The following is a 17,192-nucleotide window of genomic DNA, read 5'->3' as shown; positions in this document are numbered from 1 at the left end:
ACATTGGATGCAACTAATAGAAATAGAAAAATGAGGAAGGAGTTTTTCACAATGATTGGTAAATATCGGGTTACAGAGCAATTTTAGAATAAAAATACACGGTGATTTAACAGTAAGGGAATCTCAAGAATTAATGGTACAAATAGAAGACCAGACTGGGAATGAGGGTCAGAGAGTGTTTGAAAATCCACACGAGGCTACAAGAGCAAATACAAATTAAAAAAGAAAAAGTGATAAAGATAAAAATGCATTAGTCAACCACATTTCTGCATTGCATCCATTCAAGCCTAACATCACAGCACAGGCACTTGGCCACACTGTAGAATCAAATTCAAGATCTCGTAGTAGTTCTCGAAATGGGATGCTTTTTTTCTTTATTTCTTCTTTTTTGGGGGGCGGTACACCAGGGCATGAATCACATCATCCTGGAAGCAGGAGTAGAAATTAATGCATTGTAGTATGGTGGCCATTTGATGCTAAGCTCATCAAAATAAATCCAATTTCCACAGGGTAGAGAACGCTTGGCAGCAGAACCTACAAATGTTGCATACTCAATTCAATAATACCCATTCGTCCCAGCTAACCAGGAATTATGAAAAGAGAGGGAGAATAGGCACCAACAATAGAAGCAACAAAGACAATCCACTTGTATGTTACCCCCTAATTATCATCCAGTTGGCATCACTTGATCATGCTTCATCAGAAGGTCTGAATCTAATGATCCAGTCCCACATAACCCACAGAGTAAAACAGCAGGGTAAAATGACTGATAGACTCATTAGAACCCGCCATTCAGCCACTAAGGACTTTTTCTATTAACGATACATCCCAGCACACAGCAATGTACAAAAAGCAACAGAATATTCAAAGTAGGGTTTCTAGGCTAGGCATTCAACCAATCACATTGGGCTGGATTCCACACAAACCATGAGGTCTCATCATGTTATGGAGTTTATCCATCACACAGGATCAATGGATAAGCTAGTCCTCAAGTGACTAATCTTTTCCTGTGTGCATAAACAAAAGGAAACATTGGAAAAAGGACACTGGAAGGACATGCAATACATTTGGGTTTGTCTGCATCGGCCATTTAAACTGTCTTCAAATACAACTAGAACAAGCTCTCAACTACTATGTGCATTCTCCCATATTTCTGAAATGCTGGTAATTCGTCCAACCATAAATGTGGCATATATGTACACTAATCCAGACTCTGCAACTTGTGGGCCCTTTTCTGGATTGCACATATCCCACGCACTTGGATGATTCCAACCATCCAATTGGTGGTCATCAAATTTCCCATTAAGATCTCGTATGATTTTAGGATATGCTTCAGCCACAATGGGATTGTCACACACAGCCAGCCACATGGCAGGTGGATGATTCACCACTATCCAAGAAGGGTAGAAAGCAAGTAGTCTAGCCCTTTTGACAGAGAAAAGCCCCAAAAAAGAGATGAAGACTCGTACCTGGAAGTTCTTGTTGGCTGAGTAATGTCCAGCTGATCTTCTGAAAAGCTTCAGTTCCTGCAAATTCAAGTCTTTGCAATGGATTTTTTTTCTTCTCTTTTCTTTTGAAAGGTTTACGGGAAGCGGCGTTCTCACAATAAAAAAGAAACTAAAATTAATATTAACCTCTATGAAATATTACAACTGAGCCCAAGATTCAGGTTACATCTCCTAAAATCTATAATATATGTACAAAACACTACATGAGGGATACTCCTTTGCCTAGTCATCAGGTTTTCTAGGGAAAAAGACTGCCCTACTCCCGCCCATGGCTGTTCCCTGTTTTCAAAAGAATAGTCAGCTTCATGAATCACCACATCAAGGGGACCCAAAAAAAAAAAAAAATCTCAAATTGAACTTTAAAAGTGCACCTCTTGAAGATGGTGTGCTTCTGCTTTGGCCTTTGGTGCCTTTGTCATGTGAAACGGAGGGAATCTTTGTAATAATCAAGGAGCTCTGTAGTCCTTCTAACAGCTGTATGCAGCAATGACTGACGGTTACTTCACACCCAAGACCACACATATGCAACAAGGTAGTATTAATTTTCTTTTTCTTAATAGTACAAGCTTTTCTTTTCTTCCCCATATAAAGAGTTGCATGATCCTTTACCGGAGGATATGCACAGTAAGTGGGTTAGCATGGCACACCCTGATCCATAGCTCAAGTGGTAGACCGAGTGAAGATACCCTCGTTTCAACACTGAGGTCTTGGTATCGATTCCCTAGTGGGGGTGGCTAACAGTGGAGTGTGTACTGACAGTGGGGTGTGTACTAAAAAGCTAACCCAAAAAAAAAAAAAAAGGTGGGTTTGCATGGCCCATGCTTCAGTAATCCAAACCACTGGCCTGATTTGAATGTACAGAACATGCCCCAAAAATATCCCGGATTACCAGATCCTAGCCATGAATTTTAGGTCTCTTCTCAGTTGATGGGGACTGTTTCTGTATTTCTCCTTTCAACCATCTTTCTGTGGGCCACGAATTGAAAGGTTAGGATTGTCCTATCAAGGAGCTTGCGGCTTGGTCTGTCCTTGGCAAGGTACAAAAGACCAATGCTCTAGATTACCTCTGGTAAAAATAGAAAATTATACTCTTCATATCCTTAGGTTGAGGATGATATAATTCCGCATTTCTAAAAACCGTATGCCAAAATGGAGCACATGTAAAAAGTGATTGTAAAACAGCCTAAAAGAAAACCTCCATTTTGGTCCAGGCTCAGAACTATCGGCTACAAGAAATAGGACCCAGATCTGCATGAGTTGTAGTTAAATCATTTCAATGTCAAGTTAGCACCATTGTACACAGAAGTAGTCTTGTGTCTGGGTTGGTTAGTTTCGTCATGCAAAGTTAGCTTCTACAAAATACAACCTGACTATACAGGCCGCTGACACAAACTTGGGCAAGTTCACCATGCGAGACAATACCTTATCCTTAATTAAAAGTTTGAGATGCTCAAATTTTTGAGACTGAATGGGCACCAAGCATCAGTTAGCAAACTCATTCAGACATGTTCTGGAAAGGCAAAATAAAGTAAACATGCATTCAAAAAAATGTTAGAAAAATAGAAGCTTTTAGATTATGAAGAGAATTAAGCTATATTTTACTGCTATTTGTTCTATTCTAAAAAACCCTGCTAGAAGTAATGCTTTCGGGTCCAAGGGAGTAGTAGAGAACATGAGGAAGAAAAGCAGCAGGAAAATTTTGTTTTTCTTTTTTAAAGTTTCATGCTGTCCCTTTCTCTCTCTCTCTTTTTTTTTTTTTTTTTTTTTAAAGGTTGCTGGAATTTTATTAGAGCAAACAGCAAAACAAAACAAAAAGGAAATGAAATGCTGAAATGCCGAGTTGGTGATCCAGCTACAACCCCAGAAAAGAAAAATTACAGCCCTTGAGCTTCTCAAGATTTGAGGCCCACTCAACAATTAAAAAAATCGCCCTTTGGGAAATGATTTCTGCCAGCTTGCTCTCATTGAGAAAACATCTGGCATTCCTTTCCTCCCAAATTGACCACCAGATGGCAAGGATGGACATCCTCCACATCATCGTCCTTTCTTTACCCAAACTCACCCCATGGCCCATGCCAAGCTATTAGAAGATCGCCCATTGACGCCGGAAGAGACCACGACACGCCGAAACGGCTCAATAAATTTGACCAAATTGTCCCAATAAAGCGGCAATGAACAAACAGATGGTCACCTGATTCCTCATCACTCAGACAGCACAAACAAACATTCGGAAGGACCATTGCCCATTTCCGGAGGTTATCAATTGTCAATACCTTGTTTCAACCCACCAACCAGCCGAAAGCCACAATCTTAGGCAGGACAGGATAATGCCAAACATGCTTGGTAATCGATTCTTCAGAAATTGGAGATGTCTTGGTAATATAGTCATAAAAGGAACGAACCGAGAATGAGCCAAGAAGGAAAATTCTACATAGCAGTACAAATTCTACCGCTATGGAACAAAATCAGTACAAATTCTACATGGTGCAGGGCCAAGAAGGAAAGGCTAGTATCTGATATGTGAACAAAAGAACAAATGCCTCCTCGAATGAACGATATCTCTGCCCATTCTTATTGTTCACTCAGGTCTGGATTAAGCAAGGTTTAGGGAGTCACAGAGTCAAAACAGAAGTTCTGATATCGTCCCAAAAATAAAAATTGCAATGCCAGTAGGATGCTATGATGCAAGAAGACAGGAAAAAGTGTAACAAAGTCCCCACACAAACCTGTGGATTTTAAAATAAAATAAAACAAAAAGGTAAAGATACAACAGGACTTACCCTTGAGGTTGGCTGAATTCTGCGATTCGATCTCCGGGGTTCAACAACATCGGAGATTGACCTTCCGGAATTCTCATTGAGACTTGGGCCCTTTTCTTCATTTCTAGCCATGTTTTCAGCAGCAGGTACAAGTTTTCTTTTCAAAACCTGCTCTGGTTTGCTGGCCGAGGGCTTCTTCTTGGAGGAAGGAACATCTGATCCCAGCTCTAATGATGGAGATACGAGTGGGTCATCAGCTGCTTTGGGAGTGTCAGACAAAGAACTGTTTTCGTCATGGCTCATGGAAGAAGCTTTGGCATTCATCAAGGGATCTCGACCTGTGCCATCGCTTGACACAGAAACACTGGAGATCAAAGAGCCATTCTTCTCGGATTTAGTTCTACTCTGAATGCTTTGAGTTTTTCTTGACTTTAACACCTTAGGCTTTGAGTCGGCGGCCTGTTTTCCCTTGAAATCAACTTTTGAAGCATTCTTCCATCCACGGGATCCTTGTGGCATCAAGTATTTCGCAAATTTAATTGAATCTGTTCCTTCAGTGATCTTAGTAGCCCGATCTGAAACAAGATGTTTGCTTACTTCCATAAATTTCCTTTTCTTTCCAGGTTTAGGAACCCCAAAAACCACTCTTGATCCTTCCTTTTGCAATCCAGTCCGCTTCATTTTCAGCGCATCAGAATTTTTCGTATCCCCGGTGCTCTTCCCAACAGAAAAAACCGTATCCTTCACAGATAACATCAGTGGCCTTGACTCTTCGGCCTTCCTTGAGTCCTCAATGCATGGATTTTTTGAAAGCTTATCCTTCCCGCTGGCATCAACTTGAGAATCAACTACAACTTCATGCCTGCCCAACTTTGGTCGTTTTTCCTTGGGAGTATCACGCTGATCAACATTACAAATGTTAGACTCGGAAAGAATTCCAATTGATCAGAAAGTTAGCCAAATGCATGTCAAAAAAGCAAAATGTTTTTTTTCCTGTTCAAATCATAGTCAAAAGTACAATGTTCAAACCTCGCGCTGCTGACCATTATTCTCTCTTGACCACTCAATCCAGTGGCCATCCTTCCATACGAGAGACGGACGAAGATTCCAAGATCTAACAATCGATGCATCTCCTTCAGCTAAATAGAAAAATTGAAAGGGAATATTAGATACTTCATGCTGCTAATCTTAGTGCCAAAAAGGTCCCACGTAAACTACTCCCAAGTCATGAAAAGGTTTCAATGAGAAACTACTGTCAACAGTAAAGACAGGATCCCAATCTGCATTAGATGTTTGCAATATAAAAGTGAAACAAAGCAAAAGAAACAGATGTTATGGAAAAATATGTGCATTGTACAAGTAGATGTGATACAAACCTGGAAAATGAATAGTCAGTTTTGTTTCATCTTCCTTGCCCTTTTCTGTGACAATTCCTTCCCTCCAACTGAAAATCAAAACTACAATAATTAGACAAGAGCTCTGAAAAGAATAAATATACTAAAAGTTAAAATAGTAAAAGCATGAAGGGAATTCATGTCAAATAATAAGTGTGAAATATGTTCAATCATTAACAATTCTCTCTTTTTTTTTCCCCTCATTTTCTTCGATCAATAACAAGGAATATATTAATGAGGCCCAGAGGGTGTAAAGGTACAACAACCAAGGGAAATCATAACAATATCAAGCATGTACCTTAACAATGGAAAACAGGTTCTAGCAGAAATATCAATGAAGAGGTGGGGCTAAGTAAATCGCTGACAACAGATAAGAAGATCATGGAATTGATTTCCACAATCACAGAAATTTGACTGGCATGCAGAAATATCAATGAAGAACACAAGTGCAGATTCTGATACACTCCAATTCTGTACGGAGAGATGTTATCTTGTTGTTCACGGATCCTTCTGCAGTGGACGAACAGTAAGAACTTGAAACGCAACTGTGCTGGACACAAGTGCCATTTCCTGTTGTTTGCAGGCGAAAATGTTTACTTCTAAAGTTGAATCATTCGCATCAAATTGCAGTCATGTTTCTTCCAAGTCCTTACTTGAAAGTACTGTAATTGCAATTGGAGCGCAAACGCTCAGCATGAACACCTAGGGAAGTAAAAATAGTAGTTTCCATTTTTTACAAATGAATTTTATTAAAAGAAGGGCCTGAAGGTTCTTACTATCGAATTTTATTAAATGAATTTTAATCAGCGTCCAGTTGGCTTGTTGGTAGGAAGAAAGTTCTTATTATCGATAATCTTCAAAAGAGATCTATGTCATCCCCAAGACATACATTTTGTGCAAGCCTAACAAGGAGATGATGGATCATCTCTTTGTGCATTGGCCTTTTGTGGGGTTGATTTGTGCTGACTTTCTGAGGCGCATCCGAGTTTCGTGGTCTTTCCTAGAGTCGGTAGATGTGCTCTTGGCTGCGTGGCATTGGGGTGGGCTAGGGGAAATTGAAGAAAAAGTTAAGAACGGCTTTGCTTGCAGTTTGGTAGGCCATTTAGAGAGAGAAATGCTGGATGTTTCAATAACATTACTATGTCGGTCAAGGGACTGTCCCAAGGGGCTAGGCTCTTGCCAGTGTTTTGAATAACGTCCGTAGCTACGACGCTATGTAGCGTTAGCAAATAGTGTAAATCCCCTGTAGCGTATGCTACAGGGGTCAGAGCGTATGTAGCGTATGCCAAGCATATGTAGTATATGTAGTGTCATAGCATGCGCGTAGTGTGTGTAGCATGCGCATAGCGTATGTAGCATGTGCATAGCATATGTAGCATGCGTACGCTTTTTTTTATAAATGATCAATGTATTTTGTATTTAATACTCTCAACCTGCAGGATTTTAATTTCTCTTCATACTTATGACTTGTGGCATCAATTAGACATTATTAATTAAAGTGGTTTTCTTATAAAGTTGTTGATGTCATAATGATTTGATTTGGTTTATATATGCGGATTGGCTTTTGATAAATGATAATTAATAACTTGTTTGAACATGCTTATTAAAAATAAAAATAAAAAAGAATCATCGTTTAGGCATTTTTTATATTTTCTTGTTTTTTTTACTATTTATTATAATTTTCCTATTTATAAATTAAAAAATAGAAGTATCGCATAGCGTTGTACACTACACGCCATAGAGAGTTGAATGCTACGCCAAACGCTACGGCTATTTCAAACACCGGTTGTTGAATGGGCCTCTTGTGTATCAGTTCTAAAGGGCTGTAATTTGGATTCTTGGGATGTAATTAGGTCGCCTGCTTAGCGCCCCTGCCTTGTTGTTTTTCTTTCTTCTTTTTTTTATAAAGATGATGACTTTATTGGGTCAAAGCCAAAACGCAAAACAACAAAAGAACAACAGACACAAACACAAGACAGGAAAACAAAGAAATTGAAAAACAAAAGCAAAAACACAAGACAGTCCCATGGCTGGCAGACCCCCAACAAAATCTCTACAGGACCACTCTATGAGATTCTGCAATACAATGGAAATAACCCCAGAAGACGAGCCCCTCTATTGTTGTCTTTCTGTTTGCTTTTTCAATAAAATTTTGCTTTATCTTTCAAAAAGAGGGAGGCACAAAAAAAGAGTACAGCTTACAACAAAATACCAAAGGAATGCATCTTCACTAATCGTCAAAAATTTGATCAACAACAAAGCCAAGGAGTCAACAAGATGTACAAACCTATCACCTGATAGATTGATTGCTCCCACCCACCCAACAAATACCCACATGTGGGCACTTCTTTTTCATTGTTGGGGGGTCACATGTTGTTGGTACTAGCACTATTAGCAATGGTACCAGGAGGATATGGGCCTGCATGATATGCGCATCAGATCCGCCCCATTCATTGCGGTTTCCATCAATGTTAGATCATGGGGCAAAAAAATAGCCTAAACAAAGCATAGGTGGTCCACACCATAGGAGGTAGTTAGGAGGAGACACCCAACCAATATGACCTCCACAGAGGTTTGTGGGCTGTAACATCCCGAACTTTTCAATACTTGAGTATTGAAAGTCCTCGGGTGTTACCCTGGAAATTTAATTTGATATGCATGTGTGTGTAGTAACACTTGTAACCTACACTTGATCATTTGGAGTACACACATGAAAACCTGTTTCTAGGATTCCAATCATAAATGAAACTTCGTATGACACCTTGTTAGACAAATTAAATTGTATATTGTCAGTTTAGGGACCTAAATCACAAAATCCACCATCCATCGGGTCCACAACATGTCGTTGGACGATCCACTACTAAATCACACCAAATTCACCATCTGGTTGGAAAATCAACTGCTAAAAATCACCTAGACATCCTTAGGAATCCTTGGAACACTAATCAGCAATTTGAAAATAATCCAACCGTTGGATTGTCAGAAATAGACAGTTAAACACAAATTTACATTTGTGGCCCACTTAAGCATTAAACACATCCCCTTTTTGGACACATGGTCCAATATGGGTTGATCAATCTGATGGATGGCTCAGATCGCCCAATAGGTGACCAAGCCGGGACCCACAGAACATTATATAAAATAACATAAAATAAAATAAATTTCAGTCACTCGGTCACGAGAACTCCCCTCTTTCCTATTTGAAACAAGCCATTGGAGCCGGTCTCCAACAACGACCCGAAGTCGATCATTCATGATCAGTGGGGTCCACCTTAGAACGATCCAATCCGTCCACGTTCTAGAGCTGGACCGTCTGATCAAAACAATGTAGTCTACATGTGAAGGTGCATGCGTGCGTAAAACCCAAACAACTTTTACCTAGCACGCGAAACTCATTTCAAAATTGGAAACTTCTGATCTCCATTTCGACTCGGATTTCTTACAATCCAGGAGAGTTTTTCTCCGTTAATCCCAGCCATAGGTTCAAGAAATCTCCACCCTCCAATATAGTGCACAAGGGTCGCGGGTCTGCAAGTAAGAAAATGTTGTTTGTGAAAGATTCGGTTGTTACAGAGGAGCGAAAACAAGATCAATTTCAATTGTTCATTGATCTTAGGAGAATCTCTGAATTGTGCGTGATCTCGCGGTAGTGCATAGAAACATCCGTAACTAAAAATCTTGAAATCCATAGGTCCGATTGATTTAGACCTTCGATTTTTAGGTCCTTGGAGCTTTACTTGATCAATCCGGAAGAAACGGTTCGAAGGAAGATGCCCTGGTTGTGAATCCGCCGTTACAGCAAAACCATTCGATCAACGATGGGCCCCAATAGCAGATCCAAGACGTCCATCAGATGTACGCTGAACTCCACATTCTATCCCTTGAATCTTGTCGAGACATGTCAATGGGAAAGATTCCAAAAACGGTTACAACGAAATCGTTCCGCATGCAGTACAGCTCGACCCGACGTTGAGTTCTTGGACCCAATGCTTTCAAATCTGGGATGTTTATAAAAGCCCTTCTCATGATTCAGACATGTCTTTACGACTAGAGACAAACGAGGAATAGAGAGAGAGAGAGAGAGAGAGAGAGAGAGAGACCGACTGTGGGGAGTCAACTACTATGCCGACTCAGGTTCGAAGTCGGAGCGAATCTGGGCAAGTTCTGACCAACTCCAGATCTTGTTGGGCATGCTTTGTCTGAAGGGAGTAAAGGAAGAAGGAGAAGGAAGAAAGGAGAAAGAGACAGAAAGGAAGGAGAATCGTAGTTGAGTCGTTGCCGAGTTGACTTAGTGGATTTCACCGAGTCCAGTATCGAGTCTGGTCTGTTTCGGGTCAAGTTCCAGTCCAGCGAACACTGGGAACCTTGCTGGAAAGCTGAGTATCCATTCAGGCTTGAAAGAGATGTCATGTAACGTCGAATTCGCGTTGGGTTCACAATAGAGTTGAGTCGAGCAAATCAAGTCAAGCCGAGTCAACTCCATTCGAAAGATGAGCTATCTTAAATTGATTTCTCTGTGGTAATTTCCATAAAACATTGAATTCTATTCAAATTTCATTAAGATCTAGGCTTAGACTATAGATCAAACCCATTTCGATCCTAAATCAAACAAAGTGTGTGGTGATTCAATCTAACCGTGCAATTTTCGTAATCTAGGGTAGAGTTTAACCCTAAGGCGCGAACGCCCGATCTTAAGGACGCTAGAAGTCGGCTAACTCAAGAGGTAAGGAAATCCCTCCAAGCTTTCCATCGGATTTAATAGAAAGGCTACAGTTTTGTACACTTATTAGTCTTGGTGAAATTCCTTATATAATGTGTTAAGATCATTAATTAGTATGTTCTACTGTTGACTTCACTCATGAATTAGATTTACCTCAACTCTAATTGTGCAATTTTGATCATCCATGTGGCAAGTTGTTCTTGTGATGTTAAGTTTGAAACAATTCATGATAAGGAATGCGTTGATGAGGTTCATAATCTGCTTTGTAAACTTGAAATGTATGGCATGATCCCCCACATCAAGGACTACATTTGAGACACAACCAATGAAGAGGTTGTGTATGGAAAATCATTCATAGATGAACAGTGTTGAATTGTTGTAAACACACCTCTTTGGACTATACCTTGAAACTTAGTTGGCCTATGATGTTTATGGATTTAATACCATGATGTGTGATAATATTACCGTCACTTTGTGACATGTTTGATGCCTAAGTGGAACAGGTGATAAGTCCTTTGTTTTATGTCCATGAATGGACTCGTGGTTACAATGATTATCAAATGGACTTTGGTATGATGATTTAAAAGGCCACCAAGTGTAAAGGGTTTTTCATAATTGGTTTCTTTATAAACCGGACTAATAAAGGATTGATTAATCTTGCATTCATATCACTTTTTGGGCATCGCTTTATGTCACCTAGGATGCTGGGTCATGATGCCAATGTATGTCCTTAGTGATGCCGGGTCATGATGCCGATGTACGTTTCTTGTGACGTCGAGTCATTGTATGAACTTACCAGATGATGCTGATGTATGTCCTCACTGATGTTGGGTCATCATACGGTAGTTTTTCTACATCGTAGGTTTTACTCACACTGACAGTTGGATGTGCATCCCCAGGCTAATATGCACTCATACATTCATGGGTTAATTAAGATTCGCGTTGTGATATGATTATTGTATTTGCTTTATTCATTTTTGTAAACTATACTAGACTATGATGATGAATGTGTAAACTTGGAGGGGACTTTTCACTAGGATGGCTACTCACTATTTTTTTGTGTATTCGCGTATACACCAATAGACAATGGAGGACTAGAGGAGTTCAAAGACACACTTAACAACTCAAGTGAGGATCTCATGGAAGAAGCGTCCTATAGGAGTGCGGCTAAGCTCTTCGAGCTCAATTAGCAAATAGTTTTGATTTACCTTTCAGTAGAACTGTTAGAATTTCACGAATTGTTTCATTTGTAATAAGTCCCCAATTGAGAGGACAAATTGTGGAATGATGTGATGATTGAAACTAAAATTCAAAGGTCAGTATATCTTGCTTCTGGTTTGATGCATACCATGCGAATGTGAATTGAATAAATTGTCTATTATTTAGCTAATGGCCCCGAATTCAGGAGCTGAGTACTAATACTCGGGTGTCGGGTTTTGGGGCGCAAATGGGCACAATCCTGCATAAGGTATTCAATAATGGTAATTGTAACAGCCAGCCTTATGGCCATTACGATACAGGTTGTAAGCTTGTAACAGCCATTACAACCCTCTAATGGATGAAATTTTTTTAGGAAAAAATATATCGGCCTGTATTGTCCATTGCAGGTCCATCATGAGCCCTTCTTTTCAAATCGGGTGTTGCGGTCCTATATCACATAACAAGCACAACCGTTACTATTACATAACGGCCATCGGGGTCCCAACGTAACCGTTTTCCAACAAGGTAAAAATTACCATAACTTACAGTAAGGTCATACTCTATTCGCCCGGCCATTGTGTCAAGCATCCACATTGTCCATAAGATGCACCCCTCCCTATTAGGTCTAAAGCCTAAAATCCAACTCAATCCATGACTTAGGTGTGCCACATCATAGGAAACAGTTGAGAGTACACATCCACCCATTCAAACCTTCCTGATTATTTTTAGGGCCCAGCAAAATGTAGTTGGGACATTTGACCCATCCATTGCATGCATCCTCCCTGGATGAGGGGTCCTAGAAAATTTCAGGTCATTCAAAAACCCAGTTAAGCCCCACAAAGTGATTTTAGATATAATAGGCAATGTTTTCAATATCGATGATATTGGCCGATATATCCCATAATATATCTTGTATTCCACCTGTGCGATACGAAACGCACAAGTTGTATTGCAAAACCCATACGTAGTGTTAAAAAATTTGTATCGCAAAATATATCCCATTACATGGTATTGTAGATATCGCAAGTTTGCGACCAGTCCTATACAAAAAAAAATTGTATCAACGATATTAATGCATGCAAAGTCTGAGTCTGAGGGGCAGGGGAAAAAAAAAAAAAATCCAAACCCCTTTTTTTTTTAATTTCTTTCCACTTCTAAATAGATCTATTGTGGATTTCGACCCATCCTTATAAATCCCTCTAAAGAAAAACACCAATTTCGAGTCGGAATTAAGATTTAAGCCAAGTTAGGGTCGTTTTCAATCTGATGAGAATTTTTTATTTTTGATCTTTTTTATTCTATAAATCATGTTAAATTAGTGTCAAATGGTTACAAATTCAAAATTCTTCAAATTTTGCATTGAAAAAATGATGGATTTGGGGTAGATTGGTTGAGTTGCGAAAATTTGGAAAAAAAAAAATCAAAATTTCACCAATTTCTCTCAAATCGGTTGCAATCTGTGTCCAAACACAAAATCAAACATACATGTAACTTAATCAAGTGATTCTTGGGAATTTGGGAATTTTTTGAAAAACAAAATATTTTTTATTTAGAAATGTTAAAAAATATTTTTTTCAATATTCCACTTCGATCAGCAGTCAATTGGCACCCATTTTAGGGCATGTTTGGTTTCTGGTATTAGATAGGATTAAGTGGTATTTTATTGCAAACTCTACAGTTTAAGTCTCGTATCATGTTTGCATTCTTCATCTAGTATTAACTTTTACGACATTGGGTTTTGTGCCTTGTTCAATCGCAGGCAGAAGAGGGATTTTACAAATCCCTCTCAGAATTAAGTAGTTGGTCTCAGGGATTTCCCAAATACATATGGGATTTGAGAGAAACCTACCATAGGCATAGTTACTCCTCACGAACCTGTCAAATCCTCATTTATTTTAGGGCTTGCAAGCGCTAGTGGTTTCAGACAAAGGTGAGAAGCTGCAGATGCCAAAGCTTTCTATTTTCGCGGATTATCGACAACGAACCCAAGTCCTACCTCAAGAAAAGCCTTTCCTCCCTCCTTTGAAATCGGTTGGACATCGTGGATTTATTAAAAGGGCGAAAATATGGGCCCCATGATGAGGGGTTAGACGAACAAATTATGCCAAAGCCGTACATTGTTGGGTTCATCCTCCTGATGGATACAGATTGGATGTGACCCTGGGCATAGAGATATGCCTGTGTCCAAGGTTGTGTGGGGCCCTCGCTAATTTCCATTACAAATTCACTCTGTCCATCTATTTTCAAAGACTACAATTGGACAGGAGTCTAAAAATCAGGCATATCCAAAAATCAAGTGTGCCACACAAAATGAAACAGTGGGAACGGAAATGTCGACGGTTGAAACCTTCCTGGAGCTGACCATGACATTTATATGCCATCCAAACCGTTCATAGGGTTACTACCACTCAGATAAACTGTAGGCACAAATATCATCCTGATACAAAACTTTTATCACCCCTAGACATTCAATCCCCACTGTTACGTGTGGTATGGCCCACATTAGTTTTGGATCTCCCTGATTTTTAGATTCATGTCCTATTGTGGTCTAGATGAACGAAGTGGGATTTCTCATGGAGATCTCTGTGGGCCCCACAGCACCGGGCACAGGTATATCTTTGTGCCCGGGGTCATAGTCAATCCGCTTCCAAACATCTTTTTCTAATGGTAAGCAATTCCGTCATCAAGTATAACCTCTATCCAAACGAGGTCTTCACGTGATTCATCGGGAGGGCACATGACCCGTATTTCACCCAAACACAGGCTAGATAAGTTCCAAAACCATGGTGTAGGTAGACAATTCACTGCCAATGGTAATAATTACATTTCACCATATCCATACCATCTAATATCGGGAACCAAACAAACCCTTAGAGTATTCAGGAATTAGGAGTTTTTGATGAAATCATTATCACATACACTCTAATTTTGGAATTTGGGGGAAGATGGGCCAATTTGGGAAATTTTTGAGAAAATTCAAAATTTCTCCAATTTTGTTCCAAATCGGTTACAATCTTAGTGTCCAAACATGAAATTAAACATATATTTAACTTGCTCTAATGATTCTTGGCAATTTGGGGATCTTTCAAGGAAAAATAATAATTTTTTAATTAAAAAATGTTTTTAAAAAAATTCAAAATTCCACTTCGATCAATAGTCAAGGGCCCCTATTTCAGAGTATTTAAGAGCAAGGTGTGTCGTAATGGCCGTTACGTAAAGGTAATGGTGGCAACCGTTACACGTTATTGGGTCATAAAGGCCATAACAGCCGTTACAAAAAAAAATGACCCATAAAGGCTGTTACAGCCCCCATGACAGCCCGTTACAACTCCCATAAAGGTCGTAACCAATGTTTGAAATATCGATATCACGTTACGTATCGCAACCTTGGGATACGGATACATATCGGTTATTGCATGGGATCTATTGGTTGTATCGCGTAATGTATCGTTGTGGTTGAAAACATTGGAAAACATTGGGAAATTGGTCGAATTTTTCAATGAAACTTCAGTGATTGTTAAAAAAGGCATCAATACACTTATATATCAAAACATTACAAAAAACGAGTACACAAAATAGGTTTTCTTTGTAACAGGTCCTAATCAATACGCTAACTGAAGACGTTCGGAAACACAAGCAATATATTCAAAAGCAAAAGAAGAATAACCAGATCAAGTCGCATACATGTTTGAATTAATGTTTGGACACAAAGATTGCAACTAATTTACGAGAAATTGGAAATTTATTTATGTTTTTAATTTTCCGCAACTCAGCCCATATCTTCCAAATCTCAAAATTGAAATTCTCAATCCATGATTTTTCATACAATTTGACACTAATTCAACATGATTTATAGAAGAAAAAAAGGATCGAAAATCAAAAATGCTCACCAGATCAAACATGTGGAATATATCCCGCTAGTCCGCTACTTGTGCATTTCTCATCACACAGGTGGGTTACAAGATATATCGTGAGATATCGGCCGATATCATCGATATTTAAGACACTGGTCACAACAACCCTATAATGGTCCATTATGGGGTCGATAGTCGATACAGGTTCTTCGGGTTTTTTTTTTCCATAAAAAAGAGAGACCATAACATAACAACCATTACGGCCCATATCGTAGATGTAATGGTGGTGGTCGTTATGACCACCGTTACCGTTACAGAATACCTTGTTTAAGAGTGTTTGATGAAATCATTGTCACATAAACTCTAACTTTCAAATTTGGGAAAGACGGGCCGAATGGTTAAAAATGGGAAAAAAAATATCAAAATTTCTCCAAATTTTCTTAAATCGGAGAGGATGAGTACCAGCATTAGTTTAGAGAGTATCCTTGCTAGTATCATTCTATTATTACCTAGGCATAGTATTGTCGATTTGTGTAATGGTACTATGCTTAGCCTCATCAAGATGGAGATGATGAATTTAAGCCACTGCACATCTCTATGCCGGTCTGAGCCACGGCCACACACATTATTCACAAGTATATTTCTAATTTTCTACCTTTTTACTTTTCTTTTGCTTTTGAATGTATTACTTGTACTTCCACATATGTCTTCTTACATTTATAAATTATACGAATTGACTTTGAATGTACTTGAATTAGTTCTGTCAGACAATGCATAGATTAGGACCCCATACAAAGGAAACCTATCATGTGACACTTATTTTTTGAGATGTTTTGATTTCTAAGTGTGTATTGATGTCTTATTTAACAATCCCTAAAGTTTCATAGAAAATTCAACCAATTTCTCAATGTTTCCCAACAACGGCGATACATTAACAAGTTTATTAGCCTCTTATCGCACTTGCAGGAGTTCTCCCCTTTCTCGTTTTGAGAAGGATGCCATGCGTTGGTCGTTGTCAAGTTCGGGCCTGTTTTCGGTTAAATCCTTCTACCAGCACTTGGTAGTTCCTACAGTCCCAGCTCAATGTTGTCATACAGGAGCACTTTGAGCATATGGTGTCCCTCTTAAAGTAGCGGCCTTCGGATAGCTAGTTGGAAGGAACCAAATGCTCACCATCGATAATCTGAAGAAAAGCGGAATGATCCTCCCCAATGTGTGTCGCCTTTACTTAAACAACAAGGAGACAGTAGATCATATGTACATCCATTGCCAGTTTGCTCTAGATCCGTGGTGGAGGGTCCTCAGATTGGCGGGAATCTCATGAGCAATGCCCAATTCTGTTGATCACCTCTTTTGTTAATGGCATGCAGACCCTGGAGATATTCTGGGAAAGAGGAAATGGAGATCCATGTTGCTTGTTGTTGTCTGGGTCATTTGGGTAGAGAGAAACAGTCGCTCTTTTAGGAAAAGAGGCGTCTCCTCGGCAGGTGTATTCTACATAGTTCTGGTGTTGTTTAGGGACTAGGCTCCTTGAATGATATCTTCTAGGGTCTCGTGGTCTTTTCCAAATGTGGGTCTGGCTTTTGTTTTTTAGCCTTTGAGTTTTTTAGTTTCTTAGGTTTGTTCTAATTTGTTGTTAGGCTTTTCTTGTTTTTTCCTTCGTTTTTCTCTCTTTCTTTTTGTATAGTTTCTATTAGGTTTCTTTTTCTTTCTTTGTTTCTCTTGTTTGTGTTTTTATGTTCTTTGTGTCTTTCAAT

General features: G+C 39.2%; 1 protein-coding gene across 1 annotated transcript in view; it reads right to left on the bottom strand.

Moving 5' to 3' along the window:
• Positions 1–1,606: 1,606 nt before the first annotated feature.
• The window catches only part of LOC131233892 (uncharacterized), a 44,567-nt gene continuing 28,981 nt past the window's right edge, over positions 1,607–17,192 (bottom strand). Inside the window, exons 12-16 of the mRNA XM_058230727.1 lie at positions 5,644–5,711; positions 5,297–5,406; positions 4,289–5,167; positions 1,880–1,982; positions 1,607–1,787 (exon numbers count right to left, since the gene is read on the bottom strand). Of these exons, the coding sequence (XP_058086710.1) occupies positions 1,765–1,787; positions 1,880–1,982; positions 4,289–5,167; positions 5,297–5,406; positions 5,644–5,711 (1,183 nt within the window). The 3' untranslated portion in view covers positions 1,607–1,764. The remainder of the gene's footprint in view (positions 1,788–1,879; positions 1,983–4,288; positions 5,168–5,296; positions 5,407–5,643; positions 5,712–17,192) is intronic.

Source organism: Magnolia sinica, chromosome 18, assembly GCF_029962835.1.
Source record: "Magnolia sinica isolate HGM2019 chromosome 18, MsV1, whole genome shotgun sequence".
Lineage (NCBI taxonomy): Eukaryota > Viridiplantae > Streptophyta > Magnoliopsida > Magnoliales > Magnoliaceae > Magnolia > Magnolia sinica.
The sequence above is the reverse complement of the archived record's forward strand: the minus strand, read 5'-3'. Positions and strand labels throughout refer to the sequence as shown.